Below are 26,007 nucleotides of genomic sequence, written 5' to 3'. Positions count from 1 at the left end.
GGAGTTCAATCTTTCTATGGACTTCAAAGAGCTTGGGATGTGTAACTCAGTCCAGACAGAAAGCATAACATACATTTGGAACAACACTCTGTACACAAAAATAGGAAAGACTGAATGACTGTGAAGGAACGCAGCGAGATGGGGAGGCCTGATATGAATTGGGAAGGACATTCAGATACCTATTTTCAGGCTCTAAACTTGGTGCCCTGAATCCTAGTGGAAGATCTTACCTTTCATCCTGCAATTATAAAGACTTTAAGATGTTAATTCTCTCAGTCAAGCCTATGCTGTGTGTCTATACCTGTGGTGAGCAGATGGCACAACTCGTTCCCTAAGGAACTAACTGAGCAACAACTCCAAATAGCCAGTCCTTACCCTCAGCTCTCAGTGCACTAACAGTGACACTTCACATTTCGGGAGGGATCAGCAGGAAGGCAAAATAAACCCCCTTAACCAGAAATGCCAAGCCCAAACATATTCAGGTGTTTTGAATAATATAAGTATGCAGTTCTCAGTATTTGTCGGGCGTGCCTATGTTTGCCTCCCGTTGTGTTTCCTGGGATTAAAGGCAGGAATAGAGCATCATCAAGCTTGTGGAAATCAGGAGATCACAGAAAAATGCTGTTTTGTAACTGTTCTCAACCAGTTGTGCAAACCTAAGCAGTTCAGATATTTGGAAATATTTCCATTCTTTCTGACACTCACGTGAAGCAAACCAAGCTCTGGCCTTTTCAATGTCTACCCACATTCCCTTAATGAGTGTAGCATATTTCCTTATTTTTATACAATTTTTCACCAGCTAATCTCTCTCTGACTCACTTTTAAATAAACAAAACAAAGTAATTAGTTAATGAAAGCACAAAACAATGTAAGGCAAAGCTTTTCAAAGTGTAAGGGGGATTTTGATACCCACACTCTACAGCTAGTCAGTGGGTCTTGGCTTGGGAATTTAATTCCCTTTTATGCCTTTGGAAGGTGCACAAAAACGGGTAGGTGATTACAGTGATGGGTCTTTTAAATGATATCATCTGGATTTTATGATATTTAATCAATGTCTGAGTTCTGACTGCAAAAGAAGCTTAAATTGACACCCTCACTCTTTTCTGCTCCACTCTCACTAACCTGTCTTCTTCAATATATGAATATAATTTGCAAGTCTGACAAGGCCACCAGTCTCATTACATCATATCATGGAAATTAGAAATGAATCAATAAGCAGAGAGGCAAACTCCTGATCAGCTTCTTCCTGCCACACAATGTGGAACTCTTCACATTTTACCCCTAATCCCACATCTGATCAAACTGAAACATCTTCAGGGTCAGGAATGTCTCCGCTTCCTTTTGGTATTTAATCACATCTCAGAAAAGCTGGCATTTTGTGTCTATGTGTCTTATCTTCATCCTTTGTACAATTTGTGCTGTTTAATGCCGAAGAAATAATTCAGCAACATATTTCATGTGATGGGGCAGATCCTTAAAGGGGGAGAAATGCTGGCATGGCCCAAGTAACAGATTAAATCCCCTTCTTGGCATATTCCTTTTTACTGAGTCTTCCAGCATGATTTCAACATGGAATTTTCCTGACATAAATCACACAGGTTGCTGTGTCTTTCCCCTCTTCCCCTCCACGCCACGCTGCGTAGCTCTGTGTTTTGGTAAATCTCATCTATTAATAGTTGCCCTCTGTGGCTATAAAAAAATACCTCAGTAGTCAAAAGCCAGCCCTTGCAAGGGAACAGCTGTGGATGCCTGAACACACGCAGGACCCGGCATCACACAGCAAAGCCCTTCCTTGGCTCCAAGTCAGAGCAAACCGATTAAACACCGTCATACTCAAGCTAATGGAAAAGGAGCCCCTTCCCTTCGACACAGGGAGAGAGAGGCCGGCTCTTCCAGGCTGGAGAACATCAGGGTATTTCCATTTCTTCACTGACATTTTTCTTTTTTCCTTTTTTTAACTCAGTAACCCCCCTTCCCGTGTCTTCCTCGCTTCACCCTTCTGCCAAGTCCCGGTGAAATCTTGCTCTTAAAGAAATAGGACGAAGACGTCATCGCAGCGAGTACCAAAGGTCACAGGGTAAATTTTAAGGTCCAGTCTACTTTTTTTTTCTTCTTCTCTTTTCTTTGATTGATTTAACTGATTAAAGCATTTCTGCTCTTCCTGTGCTTTCAGCAGCATCCTGGGTAACTCAGGGGAAATTCAAACCAACCAGCTGTGATCTGTATTACAAAGTCGAGGCTGGAAATACAACACAAGGATGTTGGTGGGGCCATACTGGACAGGGTGAAAGGAGAGGGATATTGTCTCCTGGTAAAGTGGTAAAGTACTTTTATGTGCTGGAATGAGAAATATTCAGCTTAGCAGAGGATACAGGGAGTTCCTCATCCTCTCTAGTGCTGCAGGGTACCAGTCCCAGCACAGAGCAGCTGGTAGGTGACAAAATACCTGACTCCTGATGGTAGGAATCCTCCCTGGATTTCACTTTGAAATTGAATTAAAATTCTCAAAAATTCTCAAGGAACACTGAATTTCAGGGATTTCCATGCAAAGTGTGCAATGCCACAGCCATCACAAGGATGAGCAGAGGATTCTCAGGTCCTCTGAAAGCCAGGCTTGGGATGTCCACACTCCCAGCACACCTGGGCTGAGGCTGCAGGATCTCACAAACCCAGTGCCACATAACTGCAGCACTTTTGGAATTTCCCAAGGGACATTTCACTAAGATAACTCCTCCTTGCAAAGCTGATGGGAATGATTTGTAAAACCAAGAGAGTCTTGAGCTGGGAGAACTAACTACCACAGCTCCTCACTGAAGTCCTCAATTTATTGACACAACAAGGTTATAGCACGAGAAGCAAATTTACTCCATATTATCTACTGGCTGTATAGCTCCAAAGATGGAATTTTGAGGCAGGAGAAAGAATTTTACTCTCCAAAGCCTTGTAATTCAACCCCGCTGAAGCTGCCCTCGCACAAATCAGCGATGACACATCTTTTCAACATCTAGGGCCAAAATTATTTTTAAAAGCATTGCAGGTAATTGCCACTGCTTTCATTCCAAACCACTGCTGTTTCCACTATTTTACCATCACTGATGTAACCCAACAAGTGTCAACAGCAAACATGGGCTGCTTCTGCAATTACTGAATTAACGGAAATAATCCATTTCACAACAGACAGCTCACCCATATCAATGGCCAGACCTTTAACTGCAATTTACAGAAGATGCTGTGTTTCTAAGGTTTGTTATAAACTACACAAACATCTGGGTACCTTCTGAAATAATTGGTCTGCAGGGTGAGGATTTTATCGATCTTTTTCACTGGGGTGGATTGGCCACAAGAGTCTTTAAAACAACTGTAGGAAAAAAAAAAAATTGCTGAATCTAGTTCTCCTAAGGAATTTCAGAAAGACTCAATTAGGCCAAAACCTCTAATCTTTGTTTCAGTGGGGTCCCTTTTTAGTAGGGGTCCCTCTAACAGGGTCCTTCCTTTAAAAGAAAAAGGAAATTAAAAATGAAAAACAGCACTGGGGAAAAGCTAAGCGTGTACTTCAAACTCACACATGCCAGGAAATTCAGAGTTAAAGGTGAAACTCCACCCTAAAGAGTTCCACACTGGAGATATTTCAGGGAAGAAACGTAACGTGTTCTGAAATACAAAGACCCAGTAGGGTGCACTAGGTATGGAGTTTCAGCCTTCACTCCAAATTTCCTGGCTTTTTGGAGCTTTATTAGAGTTTCAAACCCCAAACATTTAAGTACTCCAAGAAGTTTCCTTAGTGCAGCTCACCCCGATCCTCTTGGAAGCTGAGAGCAAACACACCGATGGTGTAACCACCCATCCATTATTAATGAACCTGAAAACACTTTCCTGCAAATTTATGCTAATTTGGAGTGCTGAAATTATATGCAAACTAGGTAGTTTCACTTGAGCTACCCCGAGAAACTTCAAAATTGCAAATCTACTCCGAACAAAACAGAAGGACGCGATTTCATTGACCCCAGCAGAGCACGTGCTCCTAATCTTCCTCCACAGTATGTGGGTCCTGCAGTTCCCTGTCAGGCAGGGATGAAATCAAGCGAACACAGAATTGATTTTGGCAGTAGCAGTTTAAATTCCTGGTCTAAACACTCTACCACGTTGTGGGATGGGGATATATCCATCTTCTCCGTGAATCTGGAAGAAACATGGCTATGGCTATCAGCACCATTGTCACAGCACAGCTTTTATGACCGAGTTGCAAACATTGAAGCGGTTCCAGCGTATCTCAGTAACCCTGACAGATCTGTCTGAGGTTCTGCATCATTGCATCAACTGAGAGCTCTGTGCAAATCATGGTCATCCTTCTCAAATCACCCGCAAAGAAAGTTTTAGGACTATCTGATGATTTCAGTGGGTGTCTTGACACACGTCTAATGGAGAGGACATCACACATAATGTGAAAGTGGCCTCATCAGTTGCTCTGCACAAGAGTATCTTAGTGGTGGAGAGGTGCAGAAGTGCTGGGACAGCTCCACACTGTCCTGATCCCGGAGTATTTGAGAGACAATTGACTCGCTGCAGTTAAGAAAAGATAAACTGAGACATCTGCTTGGTTTTCCCACCTTGCTGGTCCTTGCTGGACAGCAAGACCACCCTCTTTACTGTGAGGGTGGTGCAGGCCCTGGCACAGGTTGCCCAGAGAAGCTGTGGCTGCCCCATCCCTGGAAGTGTTCAAAGCCAGGTTGGATGGAGCCTTGAGAAACTCCTCATGGCAGGGGGGTTGTAAATACATGATTTTTAAGGTCCCTTCCAACACAACCCATTCTGTGATTCTATGACTATATTCTGTTTCTTCTGTTCAAAACTTGCATCTCTTTTCCCAGACTTTCAATCACATCTGCTGAAGGTGCAGACAAGTCCTCTGTGGCATAAAGGTATTTTTCTTCACAAAAATATAAACTACTTAGAGAAACCATTCTTTTCCTGAGTAATCACACTTTTGGGTTGGCTCTCCCCCACCATTAGTTTCACAGATATCAGGCAAAGGCAGAGCTGCCAGGCCTGTCTCTAAACCTCTGCTCATCTTGACATTTTCAGCTTAGAATATATAAAGAAAATTCAGCTTATCCTTCTCACCCCTTTCTCCTGAACCCTGAAAACCCACTATGTGAAAGCACATAGTAATGCTGAGGGTTTGGAGTGTGGCTGCACACAGCAAACTCCCCCAGGACACAACACAAGCCAGCATCATCCCTTCTGAAAGATTTCTATCCATTTCCACTGGCAGCAATACTAAAGGGATCACTTGGGGAAAAAAAAAAAAAAAAAACAACAACAAAACACAAAAAAACACAAACAACAAACTAGGGAAGTACAGTTTGCCCAGCAATCCATGTGAGAGGCAAAGTCAAAAGCATCCTTTTTATGGATGCTGTGAATTCAGCATGGTGGAAGTGGCTGATCTGTTTTACCCCAAAGGGCAGCTATTGCTTGCAAGCATTGGACTTAAATTCCTATCAGAAAAGAAGACTTAAAGATAGAATGGGAACTGCAGGTGTAACTATTGCACCTGGTTAAGCTTGCCACAGATATTCCCTGTGCATCTCCCTCAGTGTGAAGGGGGCAACCTCGTGAATTTACAGGAGGTTTCAGCTTCCTTTAATTAAAAATGCCAAGGTCACCTCACAACCACAAGTGAAGAGAGGTTGTACACAAATGGATGTGGCAGAAAAACAGGGTGATTAATGCAAGGCCCCACAGCACCTGAAGGAGGCACGTGGGACGTGATCAAATGTGGGGCTGTGTGTGAGACAACACAACTTGAATCGATTAATAAAGAGAATAAACCAGCTTATGCACAATGCTGCATTGCAGAACGTGGGAGGGGATGAGCTCCACTTTGTTTCCTTGAGCAGAGGCTGGTAAGGGGTTGCTGGAGAGCATCCATGGGGCAGCTGGTCCTGGAGGGTGCAGTGGTGCCCAGCAGTGAGGGACAAATTCAGTCCCTGCCACATCTGCAGACTCTGCACTTGCCAATCTTCCACGTGGGGTTCCAGAGCCAAACGGGTCTGCATTTGCACTGGAGAGTATTATAATACTTTAATCTGTTGTCTCCCACAAGGATTCTTAATGATCTCTGACAGTTTACTCCATAGATTTTATAGGCTCCCTTCATCCCAAGCATCCTGCAGTTCGACCAGACAGTGATCTTTTTCCATAATGGATAATGTCCATGAAAGAAACCATAAGTTCTATGAGTCTTGGGGAAAAAATGTGCTGTGAAAAAAAACTGCTGGAAAAGATGACTGTGGGTCAGGCTAAATGGAGCAAACTCCTACTGTTTCTAGGGTGTGCAATCGTATAGAAATAGTTTCTTTAGCACTGAAGTCCTGTCTGTATCAGAATTCAATACTAGACTTATAAATGTCAGTTGCCTGCATGGGAACAGATGCAACTCCTCCCAGCTGATTAACATCCCTGACATCTGGAATAGAGGACAGAATAAACAGAGAGAACAGAAGATTTCCTGTTGGGACTTGGCTTTTGGGTGACAACTACCAAGATATCACAACTCTGTCCTTGACAGTGCTACTCTTCACCTTCTAAACAGCCCTGGTAATTAAAGAACTGGACATTTAACACTGAATCCCTAGACAAAACCTCAGGTATTTGCTCTCTGTCTGTCTGATACCTGTGTGAATGCAGGAATCCTTGATGTCAAGAGCTGCACAATGGTCTCCTCGAGGCAGGGGATTAAGTTCTCAAGCTCCCGGAACTGAAGAGCTTTGATGAATTTCTTCTGTTCTTTTTAGTGTTCAGGATTAAGTGGAAATTAGTCCTTTATTAGGAATCAAGGAGTATTTCTTAGAACTCTAGCTCCTGGAAAAGGGCATTCAGTGTGCCCTCCTCCTCCAGGGTAAGTTGACCATATTTTTCAAGTAAACCTCATGAAGAGATTTCCAGCAGAAGAGAAGGAAAAAGAGGTAAGAGGCTGATCTAATACTCCATAGAAGAGCCCTGGAGAGCAGCCATAGTTCAGTTACCTGTTCAAGGCTGCCCTGAGCTGTGGATTAGCCACCACCACCACCTCCTCCTAATGCTACTGCTGGAGCCCAGATGCCACAGCACGGTGTGAGCTTCATGCACCCCTTGCTGCTCAAACCCACTGTGGAAATGCCTCCAAATTGTTCGAATGTCTATTCAGGGTCTAATTTACATATGCCTGGAATGTGTAAGCTGATGTGATGCAACCTGAGCTTTGCTGAACTGCCCAGTAAAGGTGTTGGAAAAGGCCACAGAAGAGGGTGAGGCTGGCAGGGCACTGGACTTCAGCTCTTGGGAGGATTGGAACTAGATGATCCCTTCCTATCCAAACCATTCCATGATTCCTTGGTTTGGTGTCACCCTGAGTTTGCAGGCAGGTGCTTCAGATAGACCAGAACTTGCCCAGCTCATCTCAGCCCCTGATTTAGGCAGAGCTGAAGGGCTGTAGGAGCCTTCGGGGCACACATGTGGATGTTGAGAAAGACTGTGCCCGGGTCGGTTCTTCTGAGGGGATTTCCAGCAAGCATTCAGTAGGTTGAATGAATCCAGGGAGTTTGAAGAGACTGCAGGAGATTTTTAGTGCTTCAGGAATTTCATCAGCATTTTCCTAAGAAGGCTCCGAGGGGAATGCTTCCTTATCTGCCCCTGTGATCCTGTGGTGAAGCCTGATGTGCAAACCCAGTATTACATAAAAGGAATGGCTCACTTAACCATAGGATGGTGCAAGAACTCACCACATCAAGTGGCACTTACTGAGCATGATTTCCTATGGTCCCTTGCTGTTCGTTTCAAGTTTTTTGGAAAGCAGCCCGGGTAGGTGTCATGAGCTCAAAGCCTTCCCTCTTTTGTAACCAGCAATATACCAAATAACACAAGGAATGTGTCTTTTTGGCAAGTGTGCCTATCCTTGCTCCCTCCCTTTGTATTGGGCCAGACTGTATGATCTTAGCATGTTCTAATTTCCCAGAATTGCAGAAAAGTGGAACAATATTTGTAAATCTTCTGCTGGGACAAAATACATTTTGTCCCTTCCTCATGAAATTAATAAAAAGAAGCGAGGCAGATATTCTTGGATAAAGCCTGCTGTGTGGCTAATGATAACCAGTCCTTTGTTTTTTCCCTGCAGGCTATTAAAACAGAGGAGGGATGATCTAGTTGGTACCACAATGTTTATGACTTTTCTGCTGAGCAGCTCCGAGAGCAGAGTCCCCACTCTCAGTGTTGTCCCTCTGGAAAACTTAAACGTACTTAAATCTCTACGCACCAACATCCCCACTATCTGGCTATGGCACAGAACATCAGCTTTTTGGAGGAAAATATTTTTGGAGAGGTGCCACAAAGAGAGGCTGGAAACAACAAAAAAACCCAACCAGCTCTGCTGCTGGGATCAGCTTTAAAGTCACCACAGCCGTCCCACAAGAGTGACTGAAGTACCATCAAAGTACCTGAGCTCTCTTTGTCCAAGGTGCCAAAAGGATCACAAGAAACTTGTGACACAGATCAGAGGTGCCTTGGAATTGTTCCAGTGGTATCTCCTAGTCAGAAAGCATCCACAGGCTGTATCAAGGCTCACGGCAACTTTGTCCCAGGATGGAGCTTGGGAATGAGACAGTCAGAAGGAGGAAAGTGGCTGGAGACAGATACATCATCTTTTGGAGATGAAGAGGCACTGAGGAGGGTTCCTGTTTATAACAGCATCAATCAAGCATTAGCACTTTTTGGTTGGTTCCAAAGGACAAAAGCACTTTGGGAATAAACTGTGCCTGGTGAACAGCTGGCTACAACTGCTGACACTGAGGGTGTGGAAGGAACAAACCCAGCAGTGCCTGAAGGCTCCCACAGCATCAGGGACTACTCTGAAGAGCCTTTACAGCACAAAGTTCAGGAAACTTTTTATTGGTACCATTTAATCTTTCTTTCCTGCCTTTCCTCACCAGAGTGAAGGATCTTTTCCCTTTCTCCTGCTATTGTTAGACTGAGCTTTGGCAGAGGAAGTACCTGGAATTAGATGTGAGCTCTCCGTGGCTGTGGAGATGTCTTCAGTGCTGTGGTGCAAGGCCTGCACCGGAGGGGAATGAGGACTCTGTGCCAATGAAAGTGATGACAAGGGGGGCTGGTGATGCAAAATGGGCCCAGATGGTGCCGACTGGATTTTGACTTAGTCACTAATTGACAAGGAAATCTCTCTCTCAGGGGATGATGCTGATGGCAATCCCAAAGCCAAACATAGGGTTTGAATCTTCACCCTTGTAGTCAGTGAAGGCTTTGCCAAAGTCACTGCCCTAAATCTGTATTTGTTGACTTAAATACCCAAAGCAGTGCCACTCAGCCTTACAAACCTCACTGATACATCCACAGACCTAAGTGCTCTGTTTTGCCATCCTGAGAGCAAACAGCCATCACAGAGATGGGTTTGAGCCCAGCCCAAGCACCCTGGCCACCAAATAAAGGCTCAGAGAGATGGAATACCTTCTACTGCCCTCCATGGTTTCATTGCCAGTGATCAAAGCTGCATTACAGTGCCTGTGCAAAGGCAAACCAATGAAATCTGACTGGTGCAAAAAGATCTTGGGAGCATCTATGGATCTTCTCAGGCTCTGCACTGTGGAATAGGACCTTCAGACCTCCCTCACTATTGCAAGGCAAGAAGAGTTTTTTCTCAAGTCACGATGAAGGTGTAGAAGATCTACAAGCTCAATGCCATGAGATGCAAACCCTCCAGACAAGCTCAGCAAGGTGTTTGTCTCCAAAAGGGATCTAAAACTGTATAGAGACTACATAGTGTTAAGGTAACTTCAGAATTTGGAACTTGTTTTCTTGCTCAGGCTTGTGCAAGCACAGTCTGTGCAGCAAAAAGGCTTCATTTGAAATAGAAACCCCTCTGTACATCAGAATAACATTAAGACACGGTCTTAGATCTGTTAACTATAATTTACAAGGCTTTTCTTGTTTCATTTTATATGGGTATTATGCTGGTCACAGGACAAGTGATAAAAGGGTACTATCAGATTAAAAATAACGTATTTTCCTAAAAATTGTCCTAGTTGTTATAACTAACACCTCGAGTTCTCAGAACTACAGTGTTAAAACAATCCAATTTGCATTATGCCTTTGATATTTGCTTGGTTGTGTTCCTCTCCAGTTGAACAGTATTAAAAGATTTGTATTTTTCCTTTCAATATTTTTAAGCATTAATATTTAAAGTATCTCCTCATCTGAGCTTTATTCATTGGTAACTGACTGAAGTCAAGCTGAGTTAGAAGGGTTTTTTTAAAAAAACTACCTCACTGGAGCTAAAAAAAAAAACATGGAAAGGAAGCTTTTCTTTGCAGCTTAATTATGTGTATTTAAAGCTCCAGTAGAGCTGATAATGTTGTTTAAAAACTTCTCTCTACTAAGGAAGCTATAAATATAGTCTGAAATGCTGTAATGGAAGGGATTCCAGAACAGCTCATACTTTCCTTATTAACCTGAACTTTAGTGTTGATAACATTGTGTGTTCTGACCATTTAGAGGTTTCCCTTTTATTACTTCATGAACTGCCTTAAAAAAACTATAACATGGAATACAGACAACAGAATTTCAGCTTTAACCTCCATCTTTTCTGTGTTTATATTTTCAACTCATTCACAGGTAACATTTTATTACTGAAACACATAAATTTATCTGAAGACGACCAAAAGCTGGAGTAATTGTAGGCACATGGAACTGAACTGACACAGGTTATTCAAGAATGCCACTCTTCAAACTAAAACACTAGGAGGCTTTAGCTGAGGAGCTCAGGATTTTATCAACTCACATCCATCCACAGAAAGTTGTCCTGGCATTTGCAATGAAGCTGCATCACCTCTGTTTTCATATATCAGTAAAAAGGGGCACAGAAGGGTTCCAGTACCCACCCACTGTGTGCAACAGCACTGCCAGGAACCTGCAACCCTCCACCCACCTCAGAACCTACAGACTCAGCTGCCCCTCCAAGCAGTGCTTACAGAAAGCTGTACACAGAGCATGAAGATATAGAATTGCCTACCTAACTTGAAAGGAGTCCTACAGAATTTAAGTCTGCCTAAGAGTATTCATGTTCTGTTCCATGCCTGAGGGGCTCTTCCCTCTCCAAATACGCACGAGCTTTCTATGACATCCAATCCCCTCTCCTAAGAGTCTGTGGTTAAAATAAACTTTACAATGCTACAATATACTCCTCATAGCCAACACCTAATGGGTCTCCCAAAGCTGGCTGCCTCAGTCACAGATTCACAGAACATTCTGACTTGGAAGGGACCCACAAGGATCATCAAATCCAGCTCCTAATTGAGTGGCCCATACAGGGAATTGAACCCGTGACCTTGGCATTATTAGCACCAAGTTTTAACCAACTGAGCTAATTTCACAGTCTTTAGCACAGAATTTCTTTAGATGCTGCTAAGACCATTACTGAGATTGCATTTGAATAACTGTAATGCGAGCCAAACACTGAGGAAAAAAAAAAATCATTACAAACTCCAAAACCCAGTAACAGCAACAACACAAGGGTTCAACAGCCAGCAGGCTGATCAATACGGAGACAGACATTCATCAATAAGATCATAAAAAAAAAAGCCCGTTTAAGAAATTGCCTACCTGTAAGGAGAATAGGGGTCAAAGCAGGTCTTGGTGACTTCTGTTATCTCTGGGTTACAGCACTCTCCCCCGTCGAAGTTGTACCTCTCGTAATTACAATCCATGTCACACACCCCGTTCTGCTTCTTCTTGTTGAAGAGCGTGTGCCGCACGTGCCTGCAGTCCCCGCCGTCGTACCCGGTCAGGGTGTGGTTGCACTCAGGGTCACAGTTCTCATCCCCGATCTTGCTGATGTCGCAGTTGGCCAGGATGAGCCGGTGGCGCAGCGAAGAGTTCTTCACCTCCAGCACCTCCAGCTCCCAGGTGATGTTGTAGCGGCTGAACGCCTCGTTCAGGTGCTGGTGCTGGAAGTCGATCTGCTGCTGGCTGACGGTGGGGTTCTGGTGTTTGTCGTCGTAGAGGTTCACCACGCGGTAGCGCACGGTTTTGTTGCGGCGGAACCGGGGCAGCTTGTTGTAGCTGGCGATGACGTCGGTGTTGTCGCAGACCGTCTGCCCGCAGAGAGGAGGGTCCAGGCTGGTGTCCAGCAAGTAGCCGTGGTGGTAGCTGAACTTGATCCGGGGACTGCTGCCATCCTTCATGGGAGACCAGGTGCTTTTCACATTCAGTAAACTGTCTTGAAGGACTAGCTGAGGTAGGGGCGTGTCTTGCCTGTGAACCGCCTGGTCCATGTCCAACAAGATCTCCTTTTGAGACCGGGCTGTCCTCCAGAGGCTGAAGTGCTCCACGTAACCCCGATAGTTCTGGTTCAGGGCGTTCCCTCCGAGCATGAGCACCTTGCACTTCAAGGTCAGGGGGCTGAAGATGCTGCCCACCTGCTCCCCGCTCGTGGCCACCTGGGCGCCGTTCACGTAGAGTCTCATCAGGCGCCCGTCGTAGGTGGCAGCCAGGTGCACCCACTGGTTGGGGAGGTAGCTGCGATGTGCTGCGATGGTGGTCACTTTGCGAGCACGGTCCGTCTTCAGGGAGAAGAAATAGCGGGGGTCTCTGTTCCCCTGGTCACTGACGGTGTTAATCCCCAGGACCCATCCTCGGTCGCGGGAGGTGTAAGAACATTTGTCATACAGTCCTGCGCGCCCCCCGGGAAAAAAGAAAGATGAATAAATAAGGATGACAGAGCGAAGGCGTTAGTCTTTAAATTGTATAAATATATCTCTCTAAATGTATATACACACACTCACCTACATCTGTTAGACAGTTGGTGCACTAGAAAGACTTTAAATCATCTGGTGCACGATTGTGGGAGGTCATGTTAAGACCTCCTATTAAAGGTCAAGATTTGCCAGTGAAGTGTACAAATGGGATTCCCCTTTCCTGACCAAAGCCCAAATCTCCTCTGCGAATTCCTCCCAGGAAAATGTTGAGACTGTGCATTTGGTTCTTACCTTCCCTCAAAGCCATACATCAGTGGTTGCAAACAACAACATTCTTGACAAGCAATCCCTGCTGATGTCACTCATACTTCATACCCATAACCCTGTGTCTAATAAGGTCCACAGGAGAAATAAGTATAAAATCCAAATACTACACACTTTGAGAAACAATGAGCAGCTGCAATAATCTTGATGGGCTCAAGCACACAGGTCCTACACAAAGTGAACAGGATGTGTTCAGGTTACCTTCAAAGTCCTACCCAACAAAACCAGTAAGGAAATGGCATACATTGGTAGGCTGGATGTGCAGAAGAGGGTATACACCACACTGGGAAAGGGCAAGAAACATGCACAGATGGACATACACATTCAGAATGATTCCTGCTCCCTCACATGCACAGCTTCCTATCAACTTAATGCACCACATGGAATATACTCTAATGATTTTTCCCATAGGTCCAGAGTAGCTGTGGCTGCCCCACTCCTGGAAGTGTTCAAGGCCAGACTGGATGGAGCTCTGAGCGACCCAGTCTGCTGGAAGGTGTCCCTGCCTATGGCAGAGGAGTTGGAACAAGATGTTCTTTAAGGTCCCTTCCAACCCAACCCATTCTATGATTCTACAGACAAAGCGTGGATCCACACACAAAGCACTCTCAACCAGTCTTCAGACAGCTCCAAGCAGTGGGAAGAGCCCTCTCCTTCTCAGTTTGGGACATGAGGTTCAGCAAGTTAGAGATACATTCCCATCTTTCAGTTCTCCACAGCCAAGGGCTGCAGGGACACCCCTCAACCGATAACTTAATCGTCGGAGCTTTCAGCACCAAACGGCCTCTCTGCTATCAGCACATAGAAAACAATCCTTCCCCCAAGCCTCCCCTTCCAAAAGCCTAAAGGAAAATCATAAATCTCTGACAGTTCAGTTCTCGTGAAAAGACTAAATATCCCCTTACCTCACCCCTGCACCCTAACCCTCCCCACACTACAACCAAATAACATCTTCTGCTTCTGACTAAGTTGCTCAACAGCCATCTGTTAACAATCACTCATTAGCAGTGCAGTCTTGTCTAGTATCAACAGAGCAAAGGTTACAGGAGCATTCACTGTATTTTTCCTCCCCTCTCCCAGCACCCACCTTCCCCCCTTCTCCTCACACCCTTCCCCTCTCCTCCTCCCTCCCCTGTAAAAAAAAAAAACCTCTTCTGATGGGAAAGTGAAAAACATTTAAATGGGCCTTTTTTTGTGCATGCTGGTATTTTGCTAGGGACTCTGAGCTCCCCCTTTTCCTGTTTCCTTTGGAAGAGAGATCCCAGGGTTCGGAAGGTAACGTGTTTATTCATCTGTAGAGCGCACTCAGTTCAAAACCTTTTCAAGACCAGCTTCTGGTTTAAACTTCTACTTCTGGTCACGAGAAAGGAGAGGAGGAGAACCAGGGAAGGAAAAAACAAATGTGCTAAAAAAAATGACATTTGCTGGGATGGATATTTACCCGAGAAACTCGTGATATTATGAGAGCCAAAGCTACCAATAACCTTCTGGAGTCTATTTTTTAAGTGTTTTCAAATTTTTCTTTATGGAATAAATACTTTCACAAAGCATTCATTTTCAGATGTATGAGAGCCCATAAAAGTCTGTATTTTTATGAATCTCAAATGAAGGTATTGTCCAACGATAGTGGGTGGATAATACTGCAGTGAATAAGAAGACAGCTGGCAAGACAAGTCCCTCTCCCAAATAAGTCATAAAAAGCTCAGCTTATTACAATAAGACCATTAGAGCTGGTCAGGCGTTTTGTAAGAGAGGTTTTTTTTGCCTGGTAAGATGTGCCAAAATGGTGAGAGCAGCAAAAGTGATGCAGAAATTGGGTCTGAGAAGCTGCTTGTCTTCAGCATGGCCAGGGGAACCTCAGGGACTCCCTTGCATGTTTTGACTGAAGCACAGAAGGTCAACTGATCCCAATCCTCTCCTGCCACCTTTGCCACCCAAAATCCAAATCCTCCAGGCCTCTGGACCACAGGGCAGCTGCACACACAGAAGCTGCTCCACCTGTTTCTTCAGGCATCCAAGATCCCCATGGCTGGACAGAACATCTGGAAATCCTGGAACAGATCTCCAGCTCCAGGGAAGTCCACCATACAGCCTTTTAGGGTCAGCATTTTTTGCTCTTTGCACTGACCACGGCCTAGAAATATTCCCCCAAAGAACCAATAAATTATTATGGACTGGAAATCCAGTTTCCCAGCCAGCGTTAAAGAACATCTTCCTCTCTCTGAAGTGCTGCATGATGCTGGTGATTGACCTTGGAACAGATGGAGCTGCTGGAGGAATACTACAGAATAGTAGCAATCCTCCCTTGCCTTTGAGCCTTTAAACCCTGATGTGATGCAACGTGTCTTGAGTTTGGCTCAAACAGCTGCCATCAATTCAGGATTTACAGGGAGCCAAAGGAGGGCAGAAAAAGAAAAAAAAAACCCAGTGACAATAGGGACACCACTGAACATGCCAGTATGAAAGCTGCTGAACTAAAACACTCTACTATTCCAGTTCCTTGCATTTTCTAGTTTAGGGCAAAGGTCATTACTGAATCCATATGCCACGTACAGTATTCTTCTCTCAAACTTTTACTGTTGCAGACATCCAACTCTTGATGAAAAGATGGATTGAACGCAATCCTTTCAGCAGCAAGAGTTGTTTTATTCTTAAGAGAAAGGGTAAAAAAAAAAAGAGTAAGAAAAGGGATAAGAAAACCACACTGCCTTGTGCTGGGATAAGAAACCCAACTCCCCTGCATGTTGTATCCGTTCTTTATGACCCTCTTTTGCTTGAATGCTGTACCTACTTTCCCAATCCTTCCCTTTACTTTTGGCTCCAGACTAAGGATCCTCCGGCTAAGGGAGTGTCACTTTTCCGTTTTGTCCCCAGCACAATGAAACTAATTTCAGCTGGGACTTTGGATGTCATAATAAAAGAATTTATTACTTCTTCTATGACAACTAATAAGGGCAAAGCCATTGGAAGAGGGACATGTGAAATAATTGCCAGAACTTCTGAAAACTGAATAATTTGATGTTTTCACAATTTATTTCAATTTAGTAAAAGGTTCCATAGCCATGAGTTATTCCTCAGACATAATTAAGAACATTTTAAACAAGAAGAGGCCTCTTTTACCCCAAACAAGGCTGGTTTTGAGCAAAAAATCACCCCACACAATGGTTGACACTCCGAACTTCAAGTCATCTGTGACCACAACCAACATTTACACGAAAAACATACAGAGTTTAGATTCTCATTTACACTGAGAATTCTTTACAATAATGTGGTAAAGGACATTTTTAGCTACTTAACATCCCTTTACAAACCAAGAGTGGTGTAAAGAGGCCTCATGGTAAATGAGACTCAAGCCAATGACTGGAAAACCACAATTTGGCGAATGTGCCTGGCGTTTCTGAGCCAAGAAATGGTGCGAAATAAAACTGATGTTTGTTTTCCCCACAGCAATTAGATTAAAAAAATATGTACAAGTTTCATACAGCAGCAAACCGTTTTCTTCACTTCTGCTTGCCCTGAGTTGCTAGAAAGGGATGGAGCTACAGCTGAGCAGAACACTGAGAGCCCTTCTGACTCCTTAGTCTGAATGGTTCGTTCCTTGTAAAGCTCTTGTTCCTGAAGCCCAAGGGATTGAAATGGAATTTTATATTTTATTTTAAAAAATAGAAGAGGTGCTAGTTCAGCTTCCCAGTAATAGGCACTGGTATCTTCCCTTCTCCGCAAGGGAGTGAGTCACTTTTCAGAGGATTCTGGAGAAGTGCATGATCAGAGGAAGATGCCACATTCCATTATGCTTGGCCAGAGACAGACTTCAGTGGCCCATGAGGCTCCTTCCAGTCCCCTGATGTTCATCCCTTATAGGAAAAGTAAATTCCTAGGCATCAAAAAGAGTGGGGAAAGCTGGAAAAATCAACTCCAGTGGCCCGAAGCCAAAAGCCAAACATGGAAAATGAGAAATACAGACTCTCTTTTTTTTTTTTTTTTACAAGTGAAAAGTAGTTTTCTGGCTACTGACTCACAATAGCTTCCCCATCTCTGTGACTGTCCATCTGACCTCTTCCAGGAGTCTGTAACCAATGCCAGCATTTACAACCTGCTTTGCTTCAGCACTTTTCTGGGGACTTAAGTAGAGTTACAGCCTCAGGTGGACCCCTCAGGTGGACAGGGCCACGAACAGAACGTGGAGCATCAGCTGCTGAATGTCTGGAAGACAGTCCTGGGTGAGGACAGCAGGCAGGGGTGTAACTGAGATGGGAGCAGCCTCAGAGGAGTGGGAGCTGCTGGAGTCAGAAGTAGCATTCTGTGTGCAGAGTTTGACAGAAGAGAGGCCACAGTAGCCCATGCAAGCTGCTGCAACCCACTTTAATGTTACAAACAACATACTCCAGGCCTCCCTCACTCACTTCAGGGCTGTTTCTTACGTCCTGCTAACAGCAATCTTCCCAGCTATCAGCCCAGCCATGGAATTAACTAATTTAACTGTTTATGCAGAAAAAGTTTCCTCACTTTGCTGAGCAATGGGAAGTGAAAGAAAAAAAAAAAAAAGGTAGAAGTAAAATAGAGGGGGGGAAAAAAGCCTTGTTATGCTTTCATTTCCAGGAGGTAGAGGTGGGGGAAGGGGAAGAGGGAGGTCAGTTTGACTTTGAACACATCAGGTGTGCTGTGGAGCCCGTCACAGCCCTGCAAGGCAGGACGCAAAACAGTGCCCTGCACTTCTGAAAGTTGGCCGTGCCTGTTTTGCTGGGAGACTCCAACCAGAGGTGACAGGACTCAGTTATGAAAGGGGAATTTAGGTCAACAATCAAAGCTGCAGTCAGGGGGCCCAAGAACAGGGAGCTAAAGGTTGGGGCTGTTTTTTTTCTTTAGCATGCTTTAATCGTTTAGTATCAAAGCACAGACGAACGCTTGAAAGAGCAAATATTCTACAGGAACCTATAGAAAGCTTTTATCTGTCCAGAGGAAAATAATTAAAACCGACAGATTTGGGTTAAGTATCCCCATGTTCCATGCAATTGGATAAGTCAGTGAAGATCCACTGGAGCAGTTCTTGAGTTCTGCACTGGATATTTCATGGTGTGACGTTGAACCCAATATAGTTTTACAAAGGGGAGAAATAATCTCTCCTTTCCTTTGCCATGCTTCCCCCAGCCCCCACTTCCTTCCACAATAGTTAAATAATTCAAAGTCCAGAGTACTTAAGGCAACATCTCTGTCTCTACCATTTACAACACAGCTAAGAGGCCTCCTGAGGTCACCCCCTGAGACAAGGAGTGGCTCAAGCAAACCACCTGAGACCTGCTCAGGTGGCAATGTGCTACTTAAGGAGCAAAAAGGGGATGTTTTCTGCTGCTGTCAATCGAGCTGAATTCACACCAGATATTATCATTTACAACCTGTGCAATAGGATTCAGATCTCAGGCAGAGGGACAAGATCTCCATCGTGTAGCAATATAGAATCTAATACAGCTATGCCTAATTAACGTTGAGAATTTGGCCCGAGGCTCTTTAATATAAAAATTTTTATATCAGTGCAATTTAGCACTAAATTAAGCATATATTCTGTACTGCTTCTCAAACTCCCAGTCCCTCACATGCTCAATGAAGTACCTTGAAGCCTGAAAAGAGGGAGCTGAGAACGGTTATAACAGCAAGACATGAATTTATAGTGGCTGGTTAGTTATGACATTACATAAATCCTTCCCTTTTGATAGCAAAATTCATGTAGGCTGCAAGAGAGCAGCCACTGGCATGGACAATCATATTAGAGACACTTCACTGAGCCTATTGTGAGAGTACACCCGCTAACAGTATATAAGAGCTTACTGCAAATACATCTGGTAGGCTGGGCTTAGTGAGAAATTCCGAGATTGGGAGGATTTTGAAGTGTAAGAGAACACAGGACGCTGTGTAACCACATGGCAGAAAGCAGTGAGCTGCAGCCCTTTGTGGAGTTACAACAGGGGCATCCTGGGACTGGGTATTGCTTTTGCAAAGTTCCTTCATCTACAGTATCAGCGTAAACAGGGGTTGTTGGGAAGGTTGACCTCTTATCTGGGTCTCCTTAAGCATTTCACAATAAAGCCGCAGAACCAGTGGAGGCTGGGGCTCGGTGAACAAGCTTTTCTAATAACCAGGTTTGGGTGGGCTTTTAGATGGATAAAAAACACATATCCTTTGTAAGGGTCAAACTTCAGTCCCTGCTATAAAGCCTGAGATCATGGGAACATTCCAGGGAACAAGGGTAAGGACTTCCTAATATCTAGAAAACAATATATTTCTCCTGTCTTGTTCTTAGAAACAACTGAATAAATTTGGTTGAAGCCTGGAAAACCACTATGTGTCCATGTTGTTAGAGATGATTGTAACACACACACAGGGACAGGATGAAGACAGTAGAGGCAAACTTTGGGTATTTCTTAGCCTAAAGTCAGACTGTGCATGTTCTACCAGAGAGTCCCTGGTGTCTGTCATAAATATGGGAGACTTTGCATCCAACTTGATTCCAAGAAGAATTCAGATTGCTGGCTGCCAGTTTTAGACACTTTATAGTGTTACCCACTGATAATAAAGCAGAGTTTAGTGTTTACAAAAACCCTTCAAATAAAAGGAGTGGAAAGCCCTCAACAAGTTCGTTGCTTTGGCTGAAAGGGATCTTAACCCACCTCCGAACCCCCAAGCTTATCTAAGACCACTGCTCAGCACAACCAGGTTAGGAATTAACCCTCCCATTGTACCTGAGGCAGCTGATTCACCTCCAGGGAAATCCAGCATTAGCACCATCCTCACGTGAAGAGCAGGTGTTGCAAAACACATGGATTCACATCAGGGGGAGTGCATGAAAACCACCCCTCTTTCACAGACCCCTGCACAACACACAGAACTGGAAGAACACACCAAACCTCCAAAAAAGGACTTGTAAGACAGCGGCAGAAGTGTCACTGTACTTACAGGGATGAACATACCCAGGAATGTTTGGTGGAACACAAGTAACCTCTGCTTCCACAAATCCTCTTCCTCCCTGCACTATTTGCCAAATACTGATTAGCTATCAAAGCTCTACAGAGAATTTACCCTTGCTTGCACTAACACAGAGTGGCTTTCCTGCCTTTTGTAAGAGTTAATCCTTGAGAGCAGCCACAGAGTATCTTCTGTGGAAGGAACAGACACGTAAGTACCATAACTTCCAGGCAATCTAAATGATAAAGTGATATTTCTGGGCTCCTTTCAGAAAACAGCAGAGAGAATTGATCATAAACTGGGTCAAGATAGGTCAGCATACCTCAGAGCAGATCAGATGGCCAGAGCATCCCAGGAGGAAATATTCTCCTGGAAGGATTATTAGGGACACATCTGTGCCATCAGATGACCGTGCACAATACCCATCAGCTCCCTGGGAGTTCAATATGGCATTTCCTTTCAAAATGTGCTTTGTGTCTGACAAGCACTGCAAGTCAATCAGCTGTGGCAGCAGCCAAGCCCGGAGTCGTGCTGGAAAAACGCCCGACACGCTGCCCTCGATGGCCGGAATCACAGGGCTGGGAGAAGTGCAGGTCTTGTGGTGCTGATCAAAACACACAGCCAGGATTGAAAAGGGGGGACAACAACACAGCTTGTTTTGCTTTTTAAAAATTCCCTTGTCTCTGACCTTTACAGCAGCTTTAGGGCAGCGCTGGAACCAGCTGAGCAGTTACTACTCCCAGCTGCAGCGAGGGGAGCTTTTACACCATTGCACAATGCCTGTGTGTTTGCAGGGGGGAGGTTAGGGCTGGAGAACAAAGAGGGAAATCTAGTGGCACCTAAATCAAGCATTATGATCAATGAGGGAGTGGGAAGAGAACCTGGGGAGCGGGGACAACCTTACAACCTTTCCAGGATCAGACAGATGGCCAACATCCACATTATTACAGAAACAAAACAAAAACAAAAAAAATTCCATGAATGCAAACTAGGGCACCCTGCGAGGAGACTGTAAAAATCACATCATGATAGCTTAGACTTGTCTTTGTAATTGAGGGGCATTTCCACATGAAACAGTTCTAGTTATTTAATTGGATTTTGAGAACATTCTTGGGCAGACACTTTGTGAGTGCAAAGCTGAGTGGTTCCAGTGCATTTACACTGATTTATACCTTTCAAGGGCTTTGCCCCCGTGAAAATTAAATATCTTATTGTAAAAATACCTTAGATCTTATCCAGACCCAAATATCTTGTTGCATCTGGCTTTCCCATATGACTGCATCTTTCCTGTACTAATAGAAACAACTGAGGCATTTATCAACCTTCAAAGAAGCTTCTCTGCTACAATTCACAGAGGAGGCTGCAACAGCAGAGGGGAGAAGGGAGCTGATTGTGCCTGTTTTCTGCTGTTGCTTTCCAAAGGGATCAGGGCCTTCACTAATCATGACTATTTCATGCCTCAAATTCCCTGCTCCATGCTTGCACACAAGCTCCAAACCCATACACAAAACCACAGAGATATTTCTGCTTTCTAGGAAACGTTCTGCTAAAAAAAAAAAACAAACCTGCCTCTCTACCATGATATAACTATTATAGCATGCATTCCAGATAGGCTGGAGTCACCACATACTAACCTAAATATATAATTTTAGAGCTCTATTTTTCTGCTCAGTTTGAATCCAATTTTCATTTGTTTTGGTATGATTTTCCTCCTGGAAATACCTGAGCCCGTGTTTCTGCTCTACAAATATCAGCGATCCCTTGATCTGTGAGCACAAATAAATAGACATCTGAAAGGAAATTCTCACACAGATACCCACGATGCCTTAGAAGTGCACAGAAACAAATTCACACCTATTACACTGAGGGCTGGAGCTGAAAATTCAGCCTTTAGTTCTCAGAGGACAAGATGGGACAGCGATGGGCAAACCTCCAAAAGGTCATAATTCTGCTTCGCTTTCCATAAGCGTTGCCAAAGCCAAATCCTTCTCGAAAGTAATTGACCTTCTCAAGTCTGCAGAACTGGGAGAAAAATGTAAAAGAAACAAGCTACCTTGGAAGATTTTTGGCAATTCTCGTATTTAGCTGAGCAGCAGGAAATATCGTATGTCCAACCTTTCTTATGTTATTTCAGCCCTTCCACTTCTGGTTAAATTTGGAACCAGAGCACTGAGAACTAACAAATAGCATGTACATGCACTGTTTTCTCTGTGCAGGGGCCTATATTTACATGTGCACATGGGTTTGAGGGAGCAGACCGGAGCATTTGGCTTGAATCTGAATTTTGAGGAACAGTCACCAGCTGGGGATGGCTCAAATGAAATTAAATCCTGTCTCAGAACACTAATTACCTTTGCTATGTCTTTGGTCTGTATTTTATGTTTGCAACTCAGCTATGGGTCATTCCAGCATCCAGCCTACATGCCCTTCTGGAGTGCTGTTCTGCCCTGAGACTGAGACACAGACCACCCAGCAAGGAGATGACAAGCAAGAGTCACCCCAGGCTTATTCTCTGCTTTCTCATTCACTTCTTTGTTTCCAAGGGCTGTCTGCTGTGTTGGCTTCACAGCCCTGACACTGTCAGTGTTCCAGTTTCCAGAGCAAACCTTGATTTTGCTCCCCAAAGTTCACATTCTGGAGGTAAATTCTTGGCATCATTGAGGGCAACAGAGAAATTCCCACTACCTTCAGTGAGAAAGGATTTCAGTCTCGTTTTCCAGGGGGTTTTCAGACGAGTGCACTGGGCTGTTTCACAGGGGAAAAGTCAAGTCATTGCTCAGCACATCATTCTGGTTAAAAGTGACAATATCTAAACAGAACTAACAACATCACGTGAAACAGCCTCACAATTCAACTATAATGATGCTGAGGAAACTCTACAATGAGCTGGAAATATTATGGTGATCCTGCCAATATCAAGGAGAATCCATAGAAATACTGAGAAATTAAAAGATTTGAAATCAGCATTTTAGTGCTGATTGTGCTTTATGTTTGGCTTCAATTATTTTTGCAGTAATAGCTGAAAAACCCAGAATACTTTGACACTGGAAGCTCTCAGACATAGTATGGGTGATGGCTGAACTGACTCCTCTTTAAAGACCTTGCAATTTGGAAAGACAATGAATTTTACACTGAAAATTGTGGTGCTATATTCCACCATTCTACTCAGAAAGGTTCCTCAATTTTTGACTATTGTTGAGGCAAAAATACTGCTAAAACATTTATATCCTGTATTATTAATTTCCAACCCCTATTTACCAGTTTAATATTGCCCAACCATATATTTTAAGATCATGATGATCAAGTCACCTCCTAATCTTCTTGAGTCCAGTACTTTAAGACTTGTTACAAATCGTTTAATCACTGTCATTATAATTTTTTTCCTCTAGATCCTCTTCCATACAACATCCTTCCTAAACTGTGGGCACCAGAATTGGACAAATTGCTTCAACAGCAGCAACTCCAGTGTCAATACAAGGACAACACAACCTCCCCAGTCCTGTTCAAAGCCTCCTTGTTTACACAGCCAAGGATGACTCTAAACCTTTGGCCACAGCAGCACATTGGCAGCTCACATTTATGTGCTTTATCTATTCCAGCAGGCAGTTACTCCCACACATTTAACTTCCAGGTGAAAGCCCTCCCCCACCATCCATCCTTTATGAGGGACCTGCTGCCCATCTTTCCATACATATGACTTCACATTTGGCTTTACTCTAATGCATACTGTTTGCATGCTCTCAGTTTTTGAAAACACCCAACTGAGAGTCCTGTTTTGGTCATTGTTTACCACTCCCTGAACTCTGCAACATCTGCAAATTTTATCAGCCCTGACTTTTGTTTTCTTGCAGGTTGTTGACAGAAAATATTAACTAGTAAAGAGCCAAGAATTGCATGGTGCTGAATAGGAGGGAATGTGGCCAGAGTCACACTGTTCAGGCAAGGGCTGCAGGGGAGAATAAATACCTGTGATCCTCATGAATACAAGCTTATACAAGTCAAGAGAGAAAAGATGGGATGAAGAGATAAGTAGGAGATTGGCAAGATGTGCCCCTGCCTTTTTGTCTCTTTGGCATTCCACAACCTCAGTTTTCTCTTTACAGCACGTCCCTGTCCAACGGGGCTTCCTGGCTGAGCATCTCTTCTTATTGGTACACTGGAGTGGCATTTGCCATTTACAGCTTCATTCATGATGACAGCACTGCCCTGATGGTATTACCTCATCCTTACAAACAGCATCTCTCTGCAGGCTGCTGAGAACCATTATCCCACCTCTGCAGGTGGAAAGGACAGAGCTGAAGGTGCCTCACGGCAAAGTAGCAAGGAAAACCCCAGAGCAACCTGTGCACTTCCACTATGCCACAAAACAAGCAGCTTGAATTAGCAGGAGAGGGAGCCTGCTCCTCTCACACAGCAGTTGCATCACTGCTCGAACAAACACCCTTTCTTTCTCCCAAAGCATCCAATTTATCGCTGAAGGAAATCTCTGTTCTCTTTCCGAAAGCACCAGCCAAAACAAAACCTCTACCCTTTGCAAATCGCCTCTGTTTTCTTCTCTGCCAGCTGGTCTCTGTCTCCCCTTTCCTCACAGAGCATCTCGTTGCAGTGCCCCTCTGTAACAATTTACACGTTAAGCCGTGTGCCTGTTCAAGCTTGCCCTGTCACCAGTGTTTGACAAGTGTCAGAGAAGCTCCATAAAAGCCAGGCCGTTGGCTTGCCAGGGCAAAGGACAGCATGTGTTGAACACATTGACAGTTCTCCATAAATAACATCCCTGCTGAACAGCTGGTTGGATTTGCTTGGGTTTGGAAGAATGTTGGCCACATTGCCTACTTACGTGCGTCCTCCTCGATGATGCACAGAAGATCCTCTGCATGGGGAGCGGAAGTACATCACTTCCAGGAGCTATCAAAGTATTTTAAACAAAAAATAAGCATCTGAACTCAAGTTTCAATCCTGACTCAAGGTTTATAGCCAATTTTGGAGGCACAGATGTGCAGTAAAGTGGTGGTTCCTTGGTAGAGGTGCAAAAGATGTTAATCCTGAGGGAGGGGAGAGATGGGTGGTGGTAGGAAGAACCGTCCTAATCTCCTTTCCTTCTTCCCTCTCTCCCACGGAATACATAACTCCCATTTCATTCAGTCTGAGAGCACAGAAACTGTTCACAGTGTGAGACAAAACACAAGGTGGGGGCAGAAAGACCTTTTCTTTCTTCTTTCCCTCTGCCATCAGCGCTGGAGCCAGAGGGAAGACTTTGGTCCAGCACTCAGCCTCCTACTGCTAAAAGGTCTCTTCCTCCACAAGTGCAGGTGCTCCCAGCCCACCTTGGCTGCCAAATTCCAACCCTGCAGAAATCTTTGGATATGAAACACAGGCTCCCTCGAGATGCAGCTGCTGTTGCTTCCCTCTCTGGCCTGTTCCATGGAGCCTGCAGGTGTTTGCATGTGGCCATTTCCCAGTAAAACTGGTGGAATGCTGACATTTAAAACAAAATGAAATAAACCCCCAGCGTTAGAGCATCCAGTGGAAGACCACCACTGTTTGAACACTGCTCTGGTGAGACAGAAAATGTAAACAGTCTGTTTGATTAAACCATCTCCAGCAAGAGGACTTTGGGGAATTCCAGTCTTCCCAGCAGAAGATCCTCTGCTCTTCATTAATTCAGAACTCTTCAAAGGTTAAGAGTGAATCCTCCTAGGAGAAACTGCTGATAGTTCCCCTGAAATTCTTGGAGGAAGCTCACCAGTATAAATCAGGTCCATTTCCACCACCACTCCACCCTGCTCCTTTATTTAATCTGCAGGCAAAGGAATTGTGCAACAGCTGATAAACTTTGTCCATTCTGTGATATGAAATGCTCATTTCTGATTGTCTTTCCCCCCATTGGGATGGGAGGTGGAGAGACCACACTGGAATAGTCTTACAGATAAAACTTGACAGAAAATATTTGTATAGTAAGAGAAACTGCTCTTTCAACAAAAAG

The 26,007-nt window shown here is 44.2% G+C and overlaps 1 protein-coding gene across 1 annotated transcript in view; it reads right to left on the bottom strand.

Moving 5' to 3' along the window:
• Positions 1-26,007, bottom strand: part of PAPPA (pappalysin 1) — a 177,626-nt gene that overhangs the window by 139,778 nt on the left and 11,841 nt on the right. The window contains exon 2 of the mRNA XM_050319756.1: positions 11,650-12,718. Coding sequence (XP_050175713.1) covers positions 11,650-12,718 — 1,069 coding nt within the window. The remainder of the gene's footprint in view (positions 1-11,649; positions 12,719-26,007) is intronic.

Source organism: Myiozetetes cayanensis, unplaced genomic scaffold, assembly GCF_022539395.1.
Source record: "Myiozetetes cayanensis isolate MyiCay16 unplaced genomic scaffold, myiCay2020 scf23, whole genome shotgun sequence".
NCBI classification, from domain to species: domain Eukaryota; kingdom Metazoa; phylum Chordata; class Aves; order Passeriformes; family Tyrannidae; genus Myiozetetes; species Myiozetetes cayanensis.
The sequence above is the reverse complement of the archived record's forward strand: the minus strand, read 5'-3'. Positions and strand labels throughout refer to the sequence as shown.